At 42.5% G+C, this 15,863-nt stretch overlaps 1 protein-coding gene across 6 annotated transcripts in view; it reads left to right on the forward strand.

Annotated features, from left to right (window-relative positions):
• Positions 1 to 12,056, forward strand: part of Megf11 (multiple EGF like domains 11) — a 325,224-nt gene extending 313,168 nt beyond the window's left edge. For 2 of the 6 annotated variants that reach the window (XM_031346087.1, XM_031346088.1), the window contains 5 exons: positions 79 to 145; positions 584 to 685; positions 2,897 to 2,953; positions 8,537 to 8,743; positions 9,361 to 12,056. In XM_031346087.1, the coding sequence (XP_031201947.1) occupies positions 79 to 145; positions 584 to 685; positions 2,897 to 2,953; positions 8,537 to 8,743; positions 9,361 to 9,518 (591 nt within the window). In that variant the 3' untranslated portion in view covers positions 9,519 to 12,056. Of the gene's footprint in view, positions 1 to 78; positions 146 to 583; positions 686 to 2,229; positions 2,345 to 2,896; positions 2,954 to 8,536; positions 8,744 to 9,360 lie in introns of those variants that run through there. The other 4 variants (XM_031346089.1, XM_031346090.1, XM_031346091.1 and 1 more) reach the window with 4 other exon arrangements.
• Positions 12,057 to 15,863: the final 3,807 nt, after the last annotated feature.

Here is a 15,863-nt window from a genome sequence, read left to right on the forward strand (position 1 = left end):
ACAAAGGCTGGGCCAAGCACCAACTTGGGGAAGGGCAGCAGAGACATGAGGTATTAACTGGGTCTCCTCTCCAAACAGCTCAGTAACAAGTCCCTTGACAGAGACACAGCAGGCTGGACCCCCTACAGCTATGTGAACGTGTTAGGTCAGTAGTGGTTTGAGTCATCTTCCCCACCAGTCCCACCCTGATCTCTGTAGTGAAGGGAGCTGCCCCATCTCAAATGGAATGAGTTGAGTCCTGAGCATGGCTTCCCCTGTGGTTAAGTGTACAGGGAGCACTTGGTTATGGCCCAGTTTAGGGATGGGATATAGAGATTCCCAGGTGGAAGCAGAAAGTTTATTTGCCACCATGAAGAAGGAGCCTTTGCCTGGCACTTTTCAAGGGCTTCTTCCTTCTGCCCTAGCAGAGGTGGAATGGAGCGGGAAGGGAGGAGGAAAAGATAGATGCCCCAGCCCTCTGGATGTTACATGAAGACCTTGATTCCTTCTGGCCTGCCCCTCGCCTGTCCTTTGCTTCCCACCCCCTTCTCCTGCCATCCAGGCCTTAGGAATAATGGCTCCTCCCTGTCATTCCTCTCACTAGACTCCCATTTCCAGATCAGTGCTCTGGAGGCCAGGTACCCGCCCGAGGACTTCTACATTGAACTTAGACACCTCAGCCGCCATGCTGAGCCACACTCACCAGGTCAGACCCCCCAGCCTTTCCTTCCACCCTGAGAGCAGACTGTCCTATACCCCATCCCTGTCCCTACGGAGCCTTCCTATGACTAGACTATCCCCTAGGCCCTACCCAAAGGTGGCAGTCTATTCCAGCCTTTCCCACTAGCCTTTTTACCCCATCATGCTAGCTGAGGTGGACAAATTGGGGTTGCTTGTGGAGGCGACACAGCCTAGCTATATTCCCTCCATTATGTGATATGCAGCCCAATCATGGTGTTGGTAACAGAAGGATGGCTCTCTGGACAAAAAAAGCTCAATGATTTCCAGAAAGGCCCCAGACCTAACAGTGGCCCAAACTGTATCTTTAAGGAAAATGAGGTAGGATTGTCAAGCAAAGACAGGGAAAAGGTAGGCAACACCTTCTCCTAGTACCCTGAGAGAGGTGTCAAAAGACACTTGACAACTAAGTCTCCAAAAGGGAAACTTGCATCCGTAACAGAAATGAGTGTCAAAGAAATATAATGGATGGACAGAGAATGTGGCCTCTCTACAAAGTAGCCCCTCTAGGGCAGGCACCGTGGGGAAAGGCCTCAGAATGCTAGACAGTTCTGGGTTTGAGTTTAGGCTCTGGCTGACTCGTGCTCCAGTGACACTGAGTCAACTTCCACAGGTCTCCGGTCCAGGAAGCATGCAGCTTCAGAACTGTCTTGTTGAATAGGCATGGCTGCAAGGACCCTGATGGCTGTGTGCTCCTCAATTATGGCTAAGCATTTAATACCCTTTAGACTTTTAATCCCTACCTTCATTCCACCTTGAGGTCTAAACAGGAGCATGAGGCCTCATCTGGCCTCAGCCTCAGTTCTCCTTGTCCCACAGACCTTCAACCACTGTAGCCAGAGCATCACACCGTCACTTGTTAGCTCCCAGGCAGCTAGGCTGTGGCCACTAGGAGGGAATACCTGTTTCTTGTTTTATAAAGAAGGGGTGGTGGCGGCTAACATTATACATACCCTCCTTTCTTCGATGACTATTATTAAGTGATAAATCCAGGTCAACATGGCTTGCTGCATGTTTTTGAAGTGTATGGGTTCCTACAGGCCTTTTAGAATGGCTCAGTTCTGTTTTATCTCTCAGGAAGGTATGTAAGCCAAGACAGATATGAACTCCTGCAAATTCAATGTGGGAACTCTATATGGAGGACGGACAAGTATCAGTGGGTTTGTCTTCAGTGTAAAAAATGTGGGCAAGTTAGGTGGAGTCAATATATTTTGGGACTGTTTTCAGTTAAAGACCAGGGTGTGTCTAGTTAAGAACCCATACTGCTCTTGGTTCTCAGCAGCCATATCAGACATTTCACAATCACCTAAAACTCCAGAGGAGCCAGATCTGGCATTTGTAGGCACCTACACTTATGTGTATATAGACAACATATATATCCTTGGGGAAAAAAAAAACCTAACAGAGTGAAAGGACTAACTTTGAGTTGAACAACATGGAAAGACCAGACTCGCTCCACCCCTAGGAGCACTTGTAGCAATCAACTCTAGTTTACATCCTGCTTCTGTCTAGGGCCGAGGACTGTGCATTCTGGGAACCCAGGGAAAAGTTAACTAACAGCAAAATGAAGAAATAATTCCTTAAAACTGAAAAGCATTTGCAGCATTTTCAGAACAAAGCCCTCCTTCTCCACCCTCTTCAAAATGAGTAACTAAACAAACTGGCTGTGGCTAGGAATGATTGTTCTTCCTGGAAAGATACTCATCAAGTACTCCTCCTACTTGTTACTTCTTCCTGGCACCCCCAGATCCAGGCAAGGCAGGATCAGAGCTAACAGGTGAGAAACCTTGTCTCCAGAGCCAAAAGAAAGAATCAGAACTCGCTGCACCTTTCCCTCCAGCTAAGCACTGGTCTGGCTTCATTTCTTAACCCTGTGCCTCCAGAGCCTGGCACTTCATCTACAAAGATCACAGATAGCATCCTGCAAGGAGCAAGTTAAGAGGAAAGCCAAAGAAAAGAGGGTGCTGGAGCCCATCTTAATGTGATGAGCCTTTTAAGAATTCAGAGATGAATTCAGAATGAGCCTGTTCAGAATTATTTAGAATAGATTGAATCTAGAATAGTCTCCTAGGAACAAGCAACTATTTTCTTGGTAAAAGAAGAAAACTGCACAGGGAGGAGGAGACACAGTGGTCTAGGGAACCTCACCCTGTATCTTTTTCCTTCTGTTTTTATGCAGGCACTTGCGGAATGGACAGACGTCAGAACACATACATTATGGACAAAGGCTTCAAAGGTAGAGTATCTAATCCTGATGTCCTGTTACACAGGGCTTAGCAAGAGATTACAGACTTGAGATGGCAAGGAATTCTGCCTGAGAGAAACTGCAAACCCCAAACCCCTTAAAAAAAAAAACAAAAGCTAAAAAGATCACAGGACCCAGAGCCACTGGGCGGCTCTGCCCAGGAGGAACAATCCTAATAATAATGAATTCATCTTTCCATTGCAGTTGCACCTGCTTAGCACACGCTTGTGGGTTTGTTATAGATGCCAACTAAATGTCTTCAGAAATGTAGATCGTCATTATCCAACCAATTAGTATGAGTTAAATTGATTATAAATCTGAAATAAATACCTGCCCCAGAGGCCTTCTGTCATTGTACTGGCAAGGAACACCACCCTGCACCTGCTGCCTTTTTGGGGCACAAGGAATACAAATGATACCCAGTGTTAATATTGTATGGCCCTCACCCTCAAGAGATCTCTGCGCCCAAGAGCAGGGAAGCCAAGACAGATGTCTTCGCCACAGGAACTACATACAAGGTGGACCATCCCTCTAGGAAGCCTACAGGTGAAGCCAAAAAACAAAGATCAAGTCCAGTCCCTGGAATAGGTCCTAGGTTTTAACGCTGGGACACGTGAGCTAGGCAGGGAGCTTTGGAACTCTGTCACTCATTAACCGTGGCTTCCTAAGGTTGTTTCTTCACCTGCAAGGTTGGGATAATTACGCCTGTTGACTCATGCCTGTCTTATTATCTAACAAGGTTATCTTGGGTGTCCAATAAAGTCGGATGGGAAGTGCTTTTGTGTATTATAAAAGTGGTACCAATGTGATGTCTCTGGGAAATGTCTCAAAGTCTCAGTCAAATTGAAAGAGCAGTAAAAAACGCAAAGATCCCGACTGATATTCTAAATCTAGCGCTACACCAGAATCACCTGGCAAGTGGGTTCAAATTACAGATGCAGGGGCCCCACACTCTGCAATTGCAAGGAGCACCTCAGGATATCTTTATATATTTTATTACCCAACTATCATTTGTCTAAACTCTCCCAGGTTTCTGTTCGGGTCTTGCAGACCTAGCATGGCCATCTCCTAACCAAGGAGAACAACTTGTGTACAACTCTTGGGGAAATGGCTATCAGAAGTGGGATGAGCAAGACCCAGGTGGCATTGTGTTCTACAAGCAAGAGAACATCAAGGCTGAGTGACCATCAGCTGGGTTAGGATATGCAAACCCAAGGAGACCTGTCTAGGAGGGAGGCCATCCCCAAATTCCAAGCCAGCCCACAGGCAGTAATCCCCTGGGAGCTGTATTATGGCAAGTTTCTGAGGGTTCTGCCTTAAACCATCCAAATGGAGGCAAACACCATTTCAGTATGTGAGGTTGCCTACCGAAGAGCAATTGTACCACTTAGTCACTGTGACCCAAAGCCTCAGTTTCTTTCTCCATGTTGAATGGGGACTACACAGCTCTTCCAGGGCCTTTGAGACTTTGAAGAAGTATGACTCAATGGAGAAAAGCTCAGACAGGCCCTGAGATTGGCATACAAGCACACCTCTCCAGACACCTTGTCATCCTGGGCATGGTGTTTCGGGTAACTACTTTTAAACTCTAAACCATAAATGTAAAACAAAGCCAATGAAAGCCAGTCTCTGCCTTCATCATTGCATTCCTGTCTTATGGGATCATCTGAGTGCATGGGAGGCTCTAACAGGCAAGCAGCCAGATTCGTCACTGCCTCTAATCAGCTTTTAAATTAGAGAGAACTGGGTAGGCAAATGTACCATCAAGTGTTGGGAGCCAATATGGCACAATAAGAGTTCAAAGAGAGGCAAGTGAAATACTAGTGTAGAGCTTTACAGAAGAGCTTATAAAACAGAACAATCCTACCAAACATCTGGATCAGCTACTTCATGTCACCAATTTAAACTATTTCCTAAAGCAAAAAAGGGCAAGGCCAAACTCAGCAGGACTAAGAGTCTGGATGTTTCCCAAACTGTGGGAGTGGAGGAGGGGCGCAGAGAATGAGAAGATTTGGGTTCTAGTTCAACTGTATGGTGCTCACTAGACACAGCAGTATCTGTGGGTCTTGGCTTCTTCCTCTTTAAAAAGCACAGCTGTAATAGCACCACCTCTCTGATGTGTTAAAAGCCCTAATTCAGGTCACATCCACTTTTCTTCTCTGTAACCGGGAACTCTGTCACCCTGGGAGGTTGAAGGAGAATGCTGACACAGCTTAAGAGCTTGTCCTCCCTTCCCCCTTCAGCAATATGACTGTACAATAAACTGTCTAGTTTCCAATTCCTTGTCTGTCATGCTTTCAAAGTCTGACAGGAAAAAAATCCGCTACTCTCCACCTTCTGTCTGGGGATCCTTGAGCTTTACTGTCATTCCCCCAGCCTGTGCTACCTTGCCACCTGAGCTCCATGCCTCTCTAAGTAATTTTGGGTTCTCAGACATTTAGAAGCCACTAACATCCTGAAAACTCCTTTTGTAACTAGCCAGTATTCTCTGGACTTTAGATCCTCTGTCTCATCCCTCCCCATATCCTATCTCTTGTTGAAGAATGCAAACTTAACCCCAAGAACAGAAGCAGCAGGCCTCCTCAGTAGAAGTAGCTCAGAAGTGAGCAACAGATACTTAATTAATGCCTGGGTTTCCACATACATTTGAATAAATTGGGGCTTAAATTGATAGCAAATCTTAATAGGTTCAGAACATTCATTCATAGAGCAACTTTGGGAAGTCATTTCCTCTCTAGACTTGTACTTCCTCAAAAATGAAGATGTTCATTTCAGAAACCCATTCTGACTGTGATAATATGCATGACTACATATGGTCCAGGGGAGGAAAGAAGGAGAGTAAATGCAGGGGCACTTGGAGGACTGCAGGCTTCCCCTTTCTTTGCACAGTGCCCTGATAGGAAGGGACTGAAATGGGCGTGTCTGTGAAAGGATGAGGAAGTACTCTAGCCCAGCTGGTTATTTCTCCCCACACCCTGCTCTCATGGCAGGCAGGTGGATGACTCAAGAGAAAAGCTTGGCTTCCTGAAGCTGAATTTTCCAGCTTGCCTTGCCCCAACTCCTCCAGTTCTCAGGAAAGATGGGATAATTCAGCACCCTTCGAAATCTCCACTCTCCATGGATTTTTCCATCCTGTCTTGACCTGCAAACCTTGAGAAGACCCTTGGCCCTGAGCCTGGTTCCCTACCCCCCGCTCCAACTTAGCTCAGGAAAAGGAATACACCGAAATGAATAAACGCTAACATTCAAAAGTTATTCAAATATTGAGAGTATCCCAATGTTTCACTTTCCAGTGAAAATACAGCTGGCTGAGGCTCTAAGGCTTTCCCACTGCTCTAAGTCAAGTCAGTCATTAAGCCTGAAGCTTAGCTTTTCCTCTCAGCAGACCTTGGGATTGCTAAGAAGGACTGACTGAAGCAGCTGTAAAGAGTTTACACTTGGATAACTAGATCTCCTGAGGGGGGAAAAGTCTTCATTGTCAGATAAGACAATGGTTGAGTCCTCAGCACTAAGCATTAGACTAACAAACTGAGCTTTGGTTTCCTCATTTCTAAACAGTAACAGCAGTCCTGTAATGCCCTCCCCCGACCCTCACCCCCCTTTAAAAAATACTAAGTTTCTTTCTTTCTGTTTGGTTTGAGACAAGGTCTCACTATAAAGCCCTGGCTAGCCTGGCTGTGATCCCAGCTGGCCTTAAACTAAAATATTTGCTAGCCTTTGTCTCCCAAATGATGCCTCCCAAATCACACTCAGCACCTAAGTTTCAAATAACTGGAACGAAAATCACTCACTCCAGTGCTACACAAAATAAGCTATCCCTCAATTCCACAAGGTATGCAATCAGGCCTTGAGCCTTTCTCACTGCCTGATGAGTTTAGACCAACCATGCTGGGACTGACTGGGAGGTTCTCAGGCTTATACCACTCCCCTGTACGAAGGAAGTACTTAGAGGCAAACTAAGATAGATGGCTTTAGGCAAGTCACAATGCAGGACCCAAGCCCCCTTTTTCTATGTGGGTAGGCTTCCATCAGCAGAAGTAGAACCTATTTACCTACCTTTCAGTCCTAGCTAGAACTAGCTGAGATCGCTTGTTATCTAGCAAGAATGATTTTTCCTGAGTCAGGTGCTACAAAGGTCTGCCTTATACCAACCAGACTAAAGCCAACCTCTCCAACTTGTTAGCTCACCTGGGATGACAAGGGCTTTGCTACTGAGAGCCAATGGGACCCTGAGGAATTTACTTCCCCACTCTAAGTTTCAATTTCTTCATAAGCATTGAGGTGGGAGGAAGAGAAAAAGTTACTCTGTCACAGCTTTCTGAACCTGAAGGAAACAGTTGAATGCACTTCTACACAAAACCAAGGAGCTGCTGCCTGTTCAAAAAAAGAGCTACCTACTTTCAGAATAACTGTTCCTCACTGTACCTACTCAGGGTGGCGCACGTCAGTTCCCCTTGAGTCACATGACTTTCACTCTAACATTTTCAGTAAACTCACAAGCTGGGGCAGGGAGCTTAGTAACAATAGTAGCCTTGAGTGTAAACTGTGGTGGTTATCTAGAAGATTCCCTGAGAATTTCAGACATTTAGAGGTGAGAGGCTTCTCAGGTCACACTTGACTGTCAAGCTCCAGCCATTCAGGTTATTTCCAGACATCATGCCTGTCAGTGCCTCACAGCTAAGGGTCATAACTGTCAGGTTAATTTACTGTTTTTTCCTGGCAAGTCCTAGAATGCATAGACAGATCATCACCCTCAAAGGAAAGAAGAGTAGCAATTGAAGGAGGGAGTCCCTTCTTCTCTGTGACTCCAAGTCACTAAGGGACCTTCTTCCCCCAATAGAGCTTCTGTCACTTCATCTCATGTTGACATCACTCTGCACCCTTGAGCAACTGAGCTCTCATGACTCACATTCCCAAGGACTGGGTGAGAGGAGCCTAGATGGCACTTTGAGCTGAGACAAAGCTACATTTCAAAGGCCAACTAGAGACTGAGGCTTGCAGTTAGCCCACTCTAAGCATGAGCTCCTGGAAGGCAGGGATGCTGCTATTTGCTTAAGGCTGCTAAACTGTTGACATCACACTAAAAGGCATACATGCTTGCTGCTTACAAAGCCTCTAATCATTACAACCCAAAGAATGGTATCACAGAAAATATGGGGCAAAGAAGTCCCAGAGCATAGATTTAAGTCTTGGCTCTGTCTGCAGTGCTATAACTAGCTTATCACCCTAGCCAAGTTACTGTATCTGTCTGGGCTTCTACCCCGTAAGAGGCCAGAGAGCATTTGTATAAACTAAGTAATACATGTAAAAATACCCTGTGACTATCCTGAGCTACTATCTAATGACAATAACCAGCCATTTTTTTTTTTTTTGCCCTCCAAAAACATGTTTTTGTGAGAAAAGAATGCCTGAAAAAGCATACCTTAAGACATTTAATAAAACTTAATCTTTTAGTACGACAGCCTTTTCCAGCCCAGGATCCTGAAAGCACACAAAGTTGACTGATGTCTGTTTCTGGTATTTAAATGAATCCTATGTCCTTGCTTGTCCTAAGAAATCTCTCTTGCCTTACAGATTACATGAAAGAATCTGTGTGCAGTTCTAGCACTTGCTCCTTGAACAGCAGTGAAAACCCTTACGCCACAATTAAGGACCCACCCATCCTCACCTGCAAGCTTCCAGAAAGCAGTTATGTAGAAATGAAGTCACCTGTGCACATGGGGTCTCCGTACACAGATGTGCCATCCTTGTCGACATCTAATAAAAATATATATGAAGTTGGTAGGTGTCTCACATAACTTAGCAAAACCAGGGCAACAGTAGGGCAACAGTGCAGCATTTCAAGTGAAAACAAGCCCTCCTCCACTCATCTATCTCCATAACACAACCTTCTGTTTGGTTGCATTTGAAGGAACCTGAGGAGAAACTCTGTCTCAGGTCTGCTCTTCCCTCTAATGCTGGAAACCAAAACCTTGTGGCACCCTGCTTACAAATCACAACTGATAAGTAGTAGAAACAGTGAGGGTGGAGAACCAGTACACAACACTTAGACTATTCTTAATACAAATCTAAGGCTGAAAATGAAAACAATCAGAATGGCCGTTTATAAGTTTCTAAATCACTTCTTACACCTCCCCCAGTTTCAATTACAATCCTAGATGCACTCATGAGACCCACACCTCTAGGATGTCTTAAATCTCTTCTTGTGAGCAGAGACTGGGATTCTGATAGTACACTCTCTTAGGTTTTTCCCTCTCTTGAGCAAGCCTCCATCCTAATCCTCCTGAATTTGTCAGATGTATACATACACCCAACAAGTTGAATAGAACTTTCTTCCCTCCCATCAAGGCAACAACGCTAATCTATTCTCTGAACTCATTTTTCACTATATTCCTTAGAGCCCACAGTCAATGTGGTCCAAGAAGGCCGAGGTCATAACTCCAGCTATATCCAGAATCCATACGACCTACCTAGGAACAGCCATATTCCTGGTCACTATGACCTCCTCCCAGTAAGACAGAGCCCTGCCCATGGGCCCTTCCAGGACAAGCAGTAAGAGGGATAAGTGTCTCTCTTAGTGTGCTCTGCTGACTATTTTCTGACTCTGAAAGAAGACAATCCATGACTTGAAATATCAGTACAGAATGCCTTGAGCTGTGTGTTATTAGTTCCTTCATCTGGATTGAAAGAAACACTTCCAAACAGGATTGGGGTAACTGTTCAAGAAAGTCTGTTCACAAAAGCAAATCCTATCAGTCTTCAGCCCTAAATGTCCTGGATATGATTTTTAGAACATTAAAGATACCACTATTCATCAACATCAGCTAAAAGATATGTATTTAGTATTCTGAAACAACGCTTAAGAAGCATGTAGCTTAGGTTCTGCAAACTTTCCAAGGAGGCAAAGAAAATTGGGGAAGGGAGAGGGCACTTTAAAGTGCCTGAAATGTATATGTGCTGTTGATTGTTATTATCCTCAACATCTGTTTCAGTATCTAAGGAAATTGGTATGTGGGCATGAACTGTTCTAATATTAACTGCGGTCTGTGTTCATATAGGTATGCCCCATCAAATTATAACAGCCACAATCAGAGTTTAAAATATAGCCTAATTATTTAATAAAGACAGGCTCACTTTCTTTATTAAATAATTATTGGTGATAGTAGACAAAACAGAAAGAGGGGAAAAGTAATTGTTTCAAAAGAGTAGCAGTTTCATTCACTCTAGAATGATTTCTATGCCAGTCAAAGTTCAAGAATAATGAATGCCAGCTCTTGCCTGGCTTTACTGAATTGGTTCACCCAATACTTGAGTCATTCTGTGTGCACAAGAGAACTAAGATGCTGCTTTTAGAAAATGGTCACCAGGCTGGGAATGTAGCTCAGTGGGAGAGGCCTTGCCTACTAAGGACGGACCAGGGGTAGATCAGCAGCATTGTATAAAAGGCATAGGCTTGTAAGAATGAAGTTTCCCCAACAACATAATTGGATCACTCAAGTTACTTAGTCAGAGTTCCATGACTTGTTTATGAGCAGTTCTTCATAGATGGTGCTTGATGTAGTATGGAACCTAAAGGTATAGAAGAAATTACACAATGGGCATGGCAAGCTTATGTTGCTTAGCATACATTATGTTTTTGATGCAACTAAATGAAATAAATGTAAAACAAAACAAAAACAAAAAAACATAAAAGTTCACTGCCCGAGATGGGCAAATATGTATTCCATTAGTTGGTGCTTTCAATCTCCTGTTCAGAGAAGTCCATAACTTCCACTGCACAGGTAACAGCAGGTAAACTGAGGCTTGGACAATTCTGAATGGCCAATCACCAAGTCCTATAGGACCTCTTCACAAGAATTTAGAAAAGAAGGGGCAAGGTGGGAGTTAATGGTTACCTTTGTGCCATCCCATGCTCTTAAGAGGAATAAGAGTCAAGAGCCAGTAGAAATTACCTAAAAAGGGTTTATAGAAGAGCGACTAGAAGACTGTAAAGCTAGATACTGCTACAGGAAGTAGGGATGATAACCTTAGTTTGAGTAATAATCAGCAAAAGAAAGAAAATAAATATATGAGCAAATCTCTTTGCTCACTTCACTCAAGGCATAAGCCAGCATTAGCATTAGAGGAACACATACATGAATGTTGCATGTGTGCATGGAAGCGAGGCATCACCAATAGTGAACTTTCCCAAAAGCCTTATTAAAATAGAGACATTAGGAAATATTGGTAGACCTAAGTTAATATTTCTCATACATATGTATAAAGAAATATAGTTAAGAGACTCACCTCAGTATTTCAGGGCCACAAGTGCTCTATTATCTTTGTGAAGCAAGGATGAAGAAGCATGGTAAAGTCCAACCAGCAAGCAGAAATGGTGTCTCAATCCCAGGCTTTATCTTCTTTCCTTATCTTGCATGTACAATAACTGCTACCTGGCAAACTGCAGTCATGCAAATTCCAAATCTCATTTCTCTCTTGCCAACTACACTCTGCACAAAGTATCCAGCAAGAGGTGGGATGGCTAGAGCATCAAGTCAAGAGAAGTTGGCAGCACTCTTGTTGGGTCACTTGCCCTCTTCGGGCTCCTTTATTACCCACACATGAAAGAAGAGAGACACAGAGTGGGAGCAGAGCTCTAACAACTCTCCAGGTGTAGCAGTCTACAACATTTCAAGTAACATAGTTCAGTCAGGCAATACAGAGAAGGGAGAGGGCAAAGACGTGATTAAGTATGGTGACAGCAGCAGCCTTCACATAGCTAAGAGTTAGCACTAGGACATTCCGATCATGCAGAGCAACTGTTAGGAATTTCTGTCTAACAATCACAAACAGGTTTGCGGTCAGCCTCAACATGTGCGCTGTGCATTCTATAGTCGATTTGGAAAGATCTGCTCAATTATTTTTCAAAATGAAAATTTCAATCCAGTAAATTAATATGTATACAAGTCAAACAAAGAAAACACAGTTATTGTACAATAGTGTGAGAGACTATGAAATGGCAATACTTTTTTAAACCACAGATTTGTAATATATTTGTTCACTGTGCAGAGGATGTACCTTATACAAAATAAAATGGATTCTCAAACTAACACTACAAGAATGCCTACTGTTGTGTTGCACACTGAAAATCTATACATTTTATGTTTAAGACAGTACTAACCCTCATTTGGTATAGTTACTTTAAACAGCTGGAAGAATGAAAATTACCACAATAGATGTTTGAAAAATGAAGCAAAATGTTATTTTCAAGGTAACGAATGGGATCTCCTTAACTCATGTTAAGTATTTTAAAATCCCATTCACACCAGTATTAGGTTTCTGTTTATCCAAGAATGTGTACTCAAATGCAACTACTACAACTTATGTTATGCTCCAGTGGCACAAAGGGCAAGTGTAAAAACGACCTAATTTATACAAATCCAGTGAATAGCTTTTAACTAATAGATTTTAGTATATGCATCCACTTTAGGACATTTTAAACCAAATCTTCAGACATAGCTGAGTTTAAAATATAAGGGGGCGTGGGGAATTGTAGGATAGTCATGATGATTCACAACTATAATCCCAGCACTTGGGAGGCTAAAGCAGGAGGACTGCCACAAGTTCCAGGCCAGCCAGGGCTACAATGTAAGACCCTGTCTCAAAACAAGCAAACCAACAGTGAAGGCCAGGCCTGCCGTATACTCCTGCAATCCCATTATTCAGGAGACTAAGGCAGGAGAGTTTCAAGTTGAAGCAGCTTGGACTACTACATAGTGAGTTCAAGAGTAGCCTGAGCTAGGAGATTTTATTTCAAAAAACATAAAAGGCAGCAGGACTACTTTTTAAGAAAATACACACAAAGCTCAGTCAGTGATAGAGCATTTGCCTAGCATGAAGCCTTGGGTTCAGTTCCCAGCATCACAAAAACTTTGAAGAAAATACAGATACCAAAAAATAGTTTACTGGGCTGGCAAGATGATGACCTGAGTTCAATGCCCAAGACCCATAAGGTATAAGGTACAAGCTGTCCTCTGATTCATATTCATTCTCTCTCCTCCCTCTCTCCCTCTCTCCCCCACCGCCCCCCCCCTCTCTCTCTCTCACACACACACACACACACACACTCCAAACAAATAAATATAAATAAATTAAAAAAATAACTTCTGAAATGAATTAAGTTTAATTTTGTCTTCAGACTTTCAAAGGGATATATATGTATATATATACATATATGCATATATATATAAACCTCACACTAAGTCAACTCAAAATATTCCAACTTGTCAGTTCACAAGGCTTATGTGATATTTAAAAGTTGTTTTAGGCTGGGTATGGTTAACACTTCCACAATCCTAGCCCTTCAAGGGGCTGAGAATTCATAGGTCTGGAATTCAAAGCCAGTCTAGGCAAGTTAGTCTTAGGTGAAAAACCTATGTCAAATTAAAATACATGGCTGAAAATGTTAGCTCTGCAGCAGAACACTTACTTAAAATGTGTGACTGCACCAGTACCACCACCACCACGTCCATCACACAACACACACACACAAAATTATCTCAATTTAGTATAATATTTAACCAAAAATAATATATATTTGCTACTCAGAAGTGTCACTCAGGAGGGACAATCAACAGGTTAATTCTCCAGGGTTGGAGGATGACATATTTAGTGAACAAAGGGTAAAGTTACACTGTGAGTCTCTGAATATTACTAGTACCATAAATAATAGTCAAGAACCAGTGGCTGCAGGTGGTGCTCTTACGTACACTCTATTAGAAACTCACCTACTGAGAAGGAAGACACAAGAGTTCATCTGATCAGTGCAAAAATGGCAGATGGAAAACCACTCTAAGGAAGATGGATTAATGGATGGCTACATGGGAGTGCGTTATGTTATTTGTGCTTTGTAAAGCTTTACGTCTATATTTATAGAATTATATAACTACAATTCTGTGTTATTTTAATACAGAATAGTTACTTGTCAGAATATAAACATGAACAAAATCTATTTCCTCCCTGTGGATCTTACAATGTGATTACAAAAGGGCAGAGATAAAGGGAGGCCCTAGGGTGCTGATTACTGCAGTTTCTTCCCTGACTTACAGAGCACTGAACAGTGGTTCAAACCAACCCCATAGGGTTGAAGCTCTACTCTTGACTTCAGTTGCCAGATTCCTCCTCATTGTAGCACCAACCACAGAAACAACTGTCTACCTATCAAACTGTCTACCCTACAGCCCTGGAAAAGAGGAATATGGGAACCAGAGATCTTACATAGTACTGTTATTTATGTATCCATATCAATGTTTAAAAAAAGAAATAAAACTAGTTAGCTAAGGACCGTACCTACTTCCTCCAGAGCTGGTTTCACATAAAAGTCAACCTGCAAAACAGTTTCTGGGTTAGCATGACGACTCACTGATAAAGGAGCTTGCTACGTGGCAGATAACCTAATCCCTGGGACCCACATGATGGAAGGAGAGAACCGACTCCCTCGGGTTGTTCTCTGACCTCCAACCATGTGCTGTGCCATACCTCATCCCACATCCAATAAATAAAAGTAATATTTTTTTTCAAATGAAATAGTGTTGCTTCTTAAATTGTCCCATGTCAGGCAGGTGTAGGCATAAGTGTAGGTGAGTATGCTGAGTGCGTGCCTCTATCTGTATTTCTGTAATATTTTTGGATCCCAACGATGAAAGGATTTGGCACAGAGGCTGGTACAGTGGGCAGCAATCCCTTAAAGAGATGAACAAGAACTACACCACATTTTCAGAGATTTATGAAAATGCCTGAGTGCCTTGAGCTTGTCAGTAAGGCAATGGATACTAAGAGCAGGATACCTCCTCAGTGAGAAGAGGATCTGAGAGTCTATGGTTTAAGTAAAGGTTAGGTTCTGCAAACTCAAAACTACAAAAGGAATGCTGCTGGCTACTAGTACTAGTAGTACTGACAAAGAATAGTTAACAGCCAATACATACAACATTTTATATTCACATCTTTTAACTACCAATCCTGTGCCTAACAAATGGTAAGAAAAGGAATTCAAATAAATTTAACGATTAGGTCACATCAATAGCCCTGAATGTCCTTTAATCATGTGCATACACATAATAACATTAACTCACACACTGGAGAGTGTTTTGTTTGTTTAATTGAGGGGTGGGATACATGGAGAGTCTTGAACTCCTGATCCTCCTGCTTCAAACTCCCAAGTGCTATGTGCCATTATACCTACCTAGCTTACTCACTAGTACTAGAAAGCTAGCTCTGTAGGGGTATGAAAGAGATGGATTCTTAAAAAGTATGCAAGATGTTTTTAAAAGTTCTCTTCTGGAATGCAAGCCAAGTGCAGTAGTCCATAACTGCAATCCCAAAACTGCAGAGATGAAGACAGGAGTATCACGAGTTCAAGATAAGCCTGAGCTATGTGAGATGGGTCTTATCTTATAAAGCAAAACAAAAGCCAGGTTTCTTTAAACAATAAAAAAAATATAAAACAAAGAGTTCTCAATTTATAATTGACTCAGCAGCTGACCAAATGTTTCTCCCTTCCTTCACAGTTAATATCCTGACACATTATTAAAATTGACATTTTTCAATTTGCAACTTATTTAGTGAGAATTAACATGGAGATAAATGATTTTATCAAGTTATTATGTTACAACCAAAACCACTTTTTTCTATAGTATTTACCTGATACTTTACTAATTTCTTAAATTTAATGTTAGTTAGAATTTTTAATTCGATTTTAATACCTACACATGACCCACAAATGAAGAAAGAGATAAAATGGACAAGAATCGGGACTCTAACCCTTCTTTCCTAAGCGGCCAACTGCTGTGTTAGACCCATTAGTTCAATCTTCTAACTCATGGATAAATATAATTCAGCACATTTTCTTTCCTTCCTTTTTGTG

The sequence above is a fragment of the Mastomys coucha genome, unplaced genomic scaffold (assembly GCF_008632895.1).
Source record: "Mastomys coucha isolate ucsf_1 unplaced genomic scaffold, UCSF_Mcou_1 pScaffold23, whole genome shotgun sequence".
NCBI lineage: Eukaryota > Metazoa > Chordata > Mammalia > Rodentia > Muridae > Mastomys > Mastomys coucha.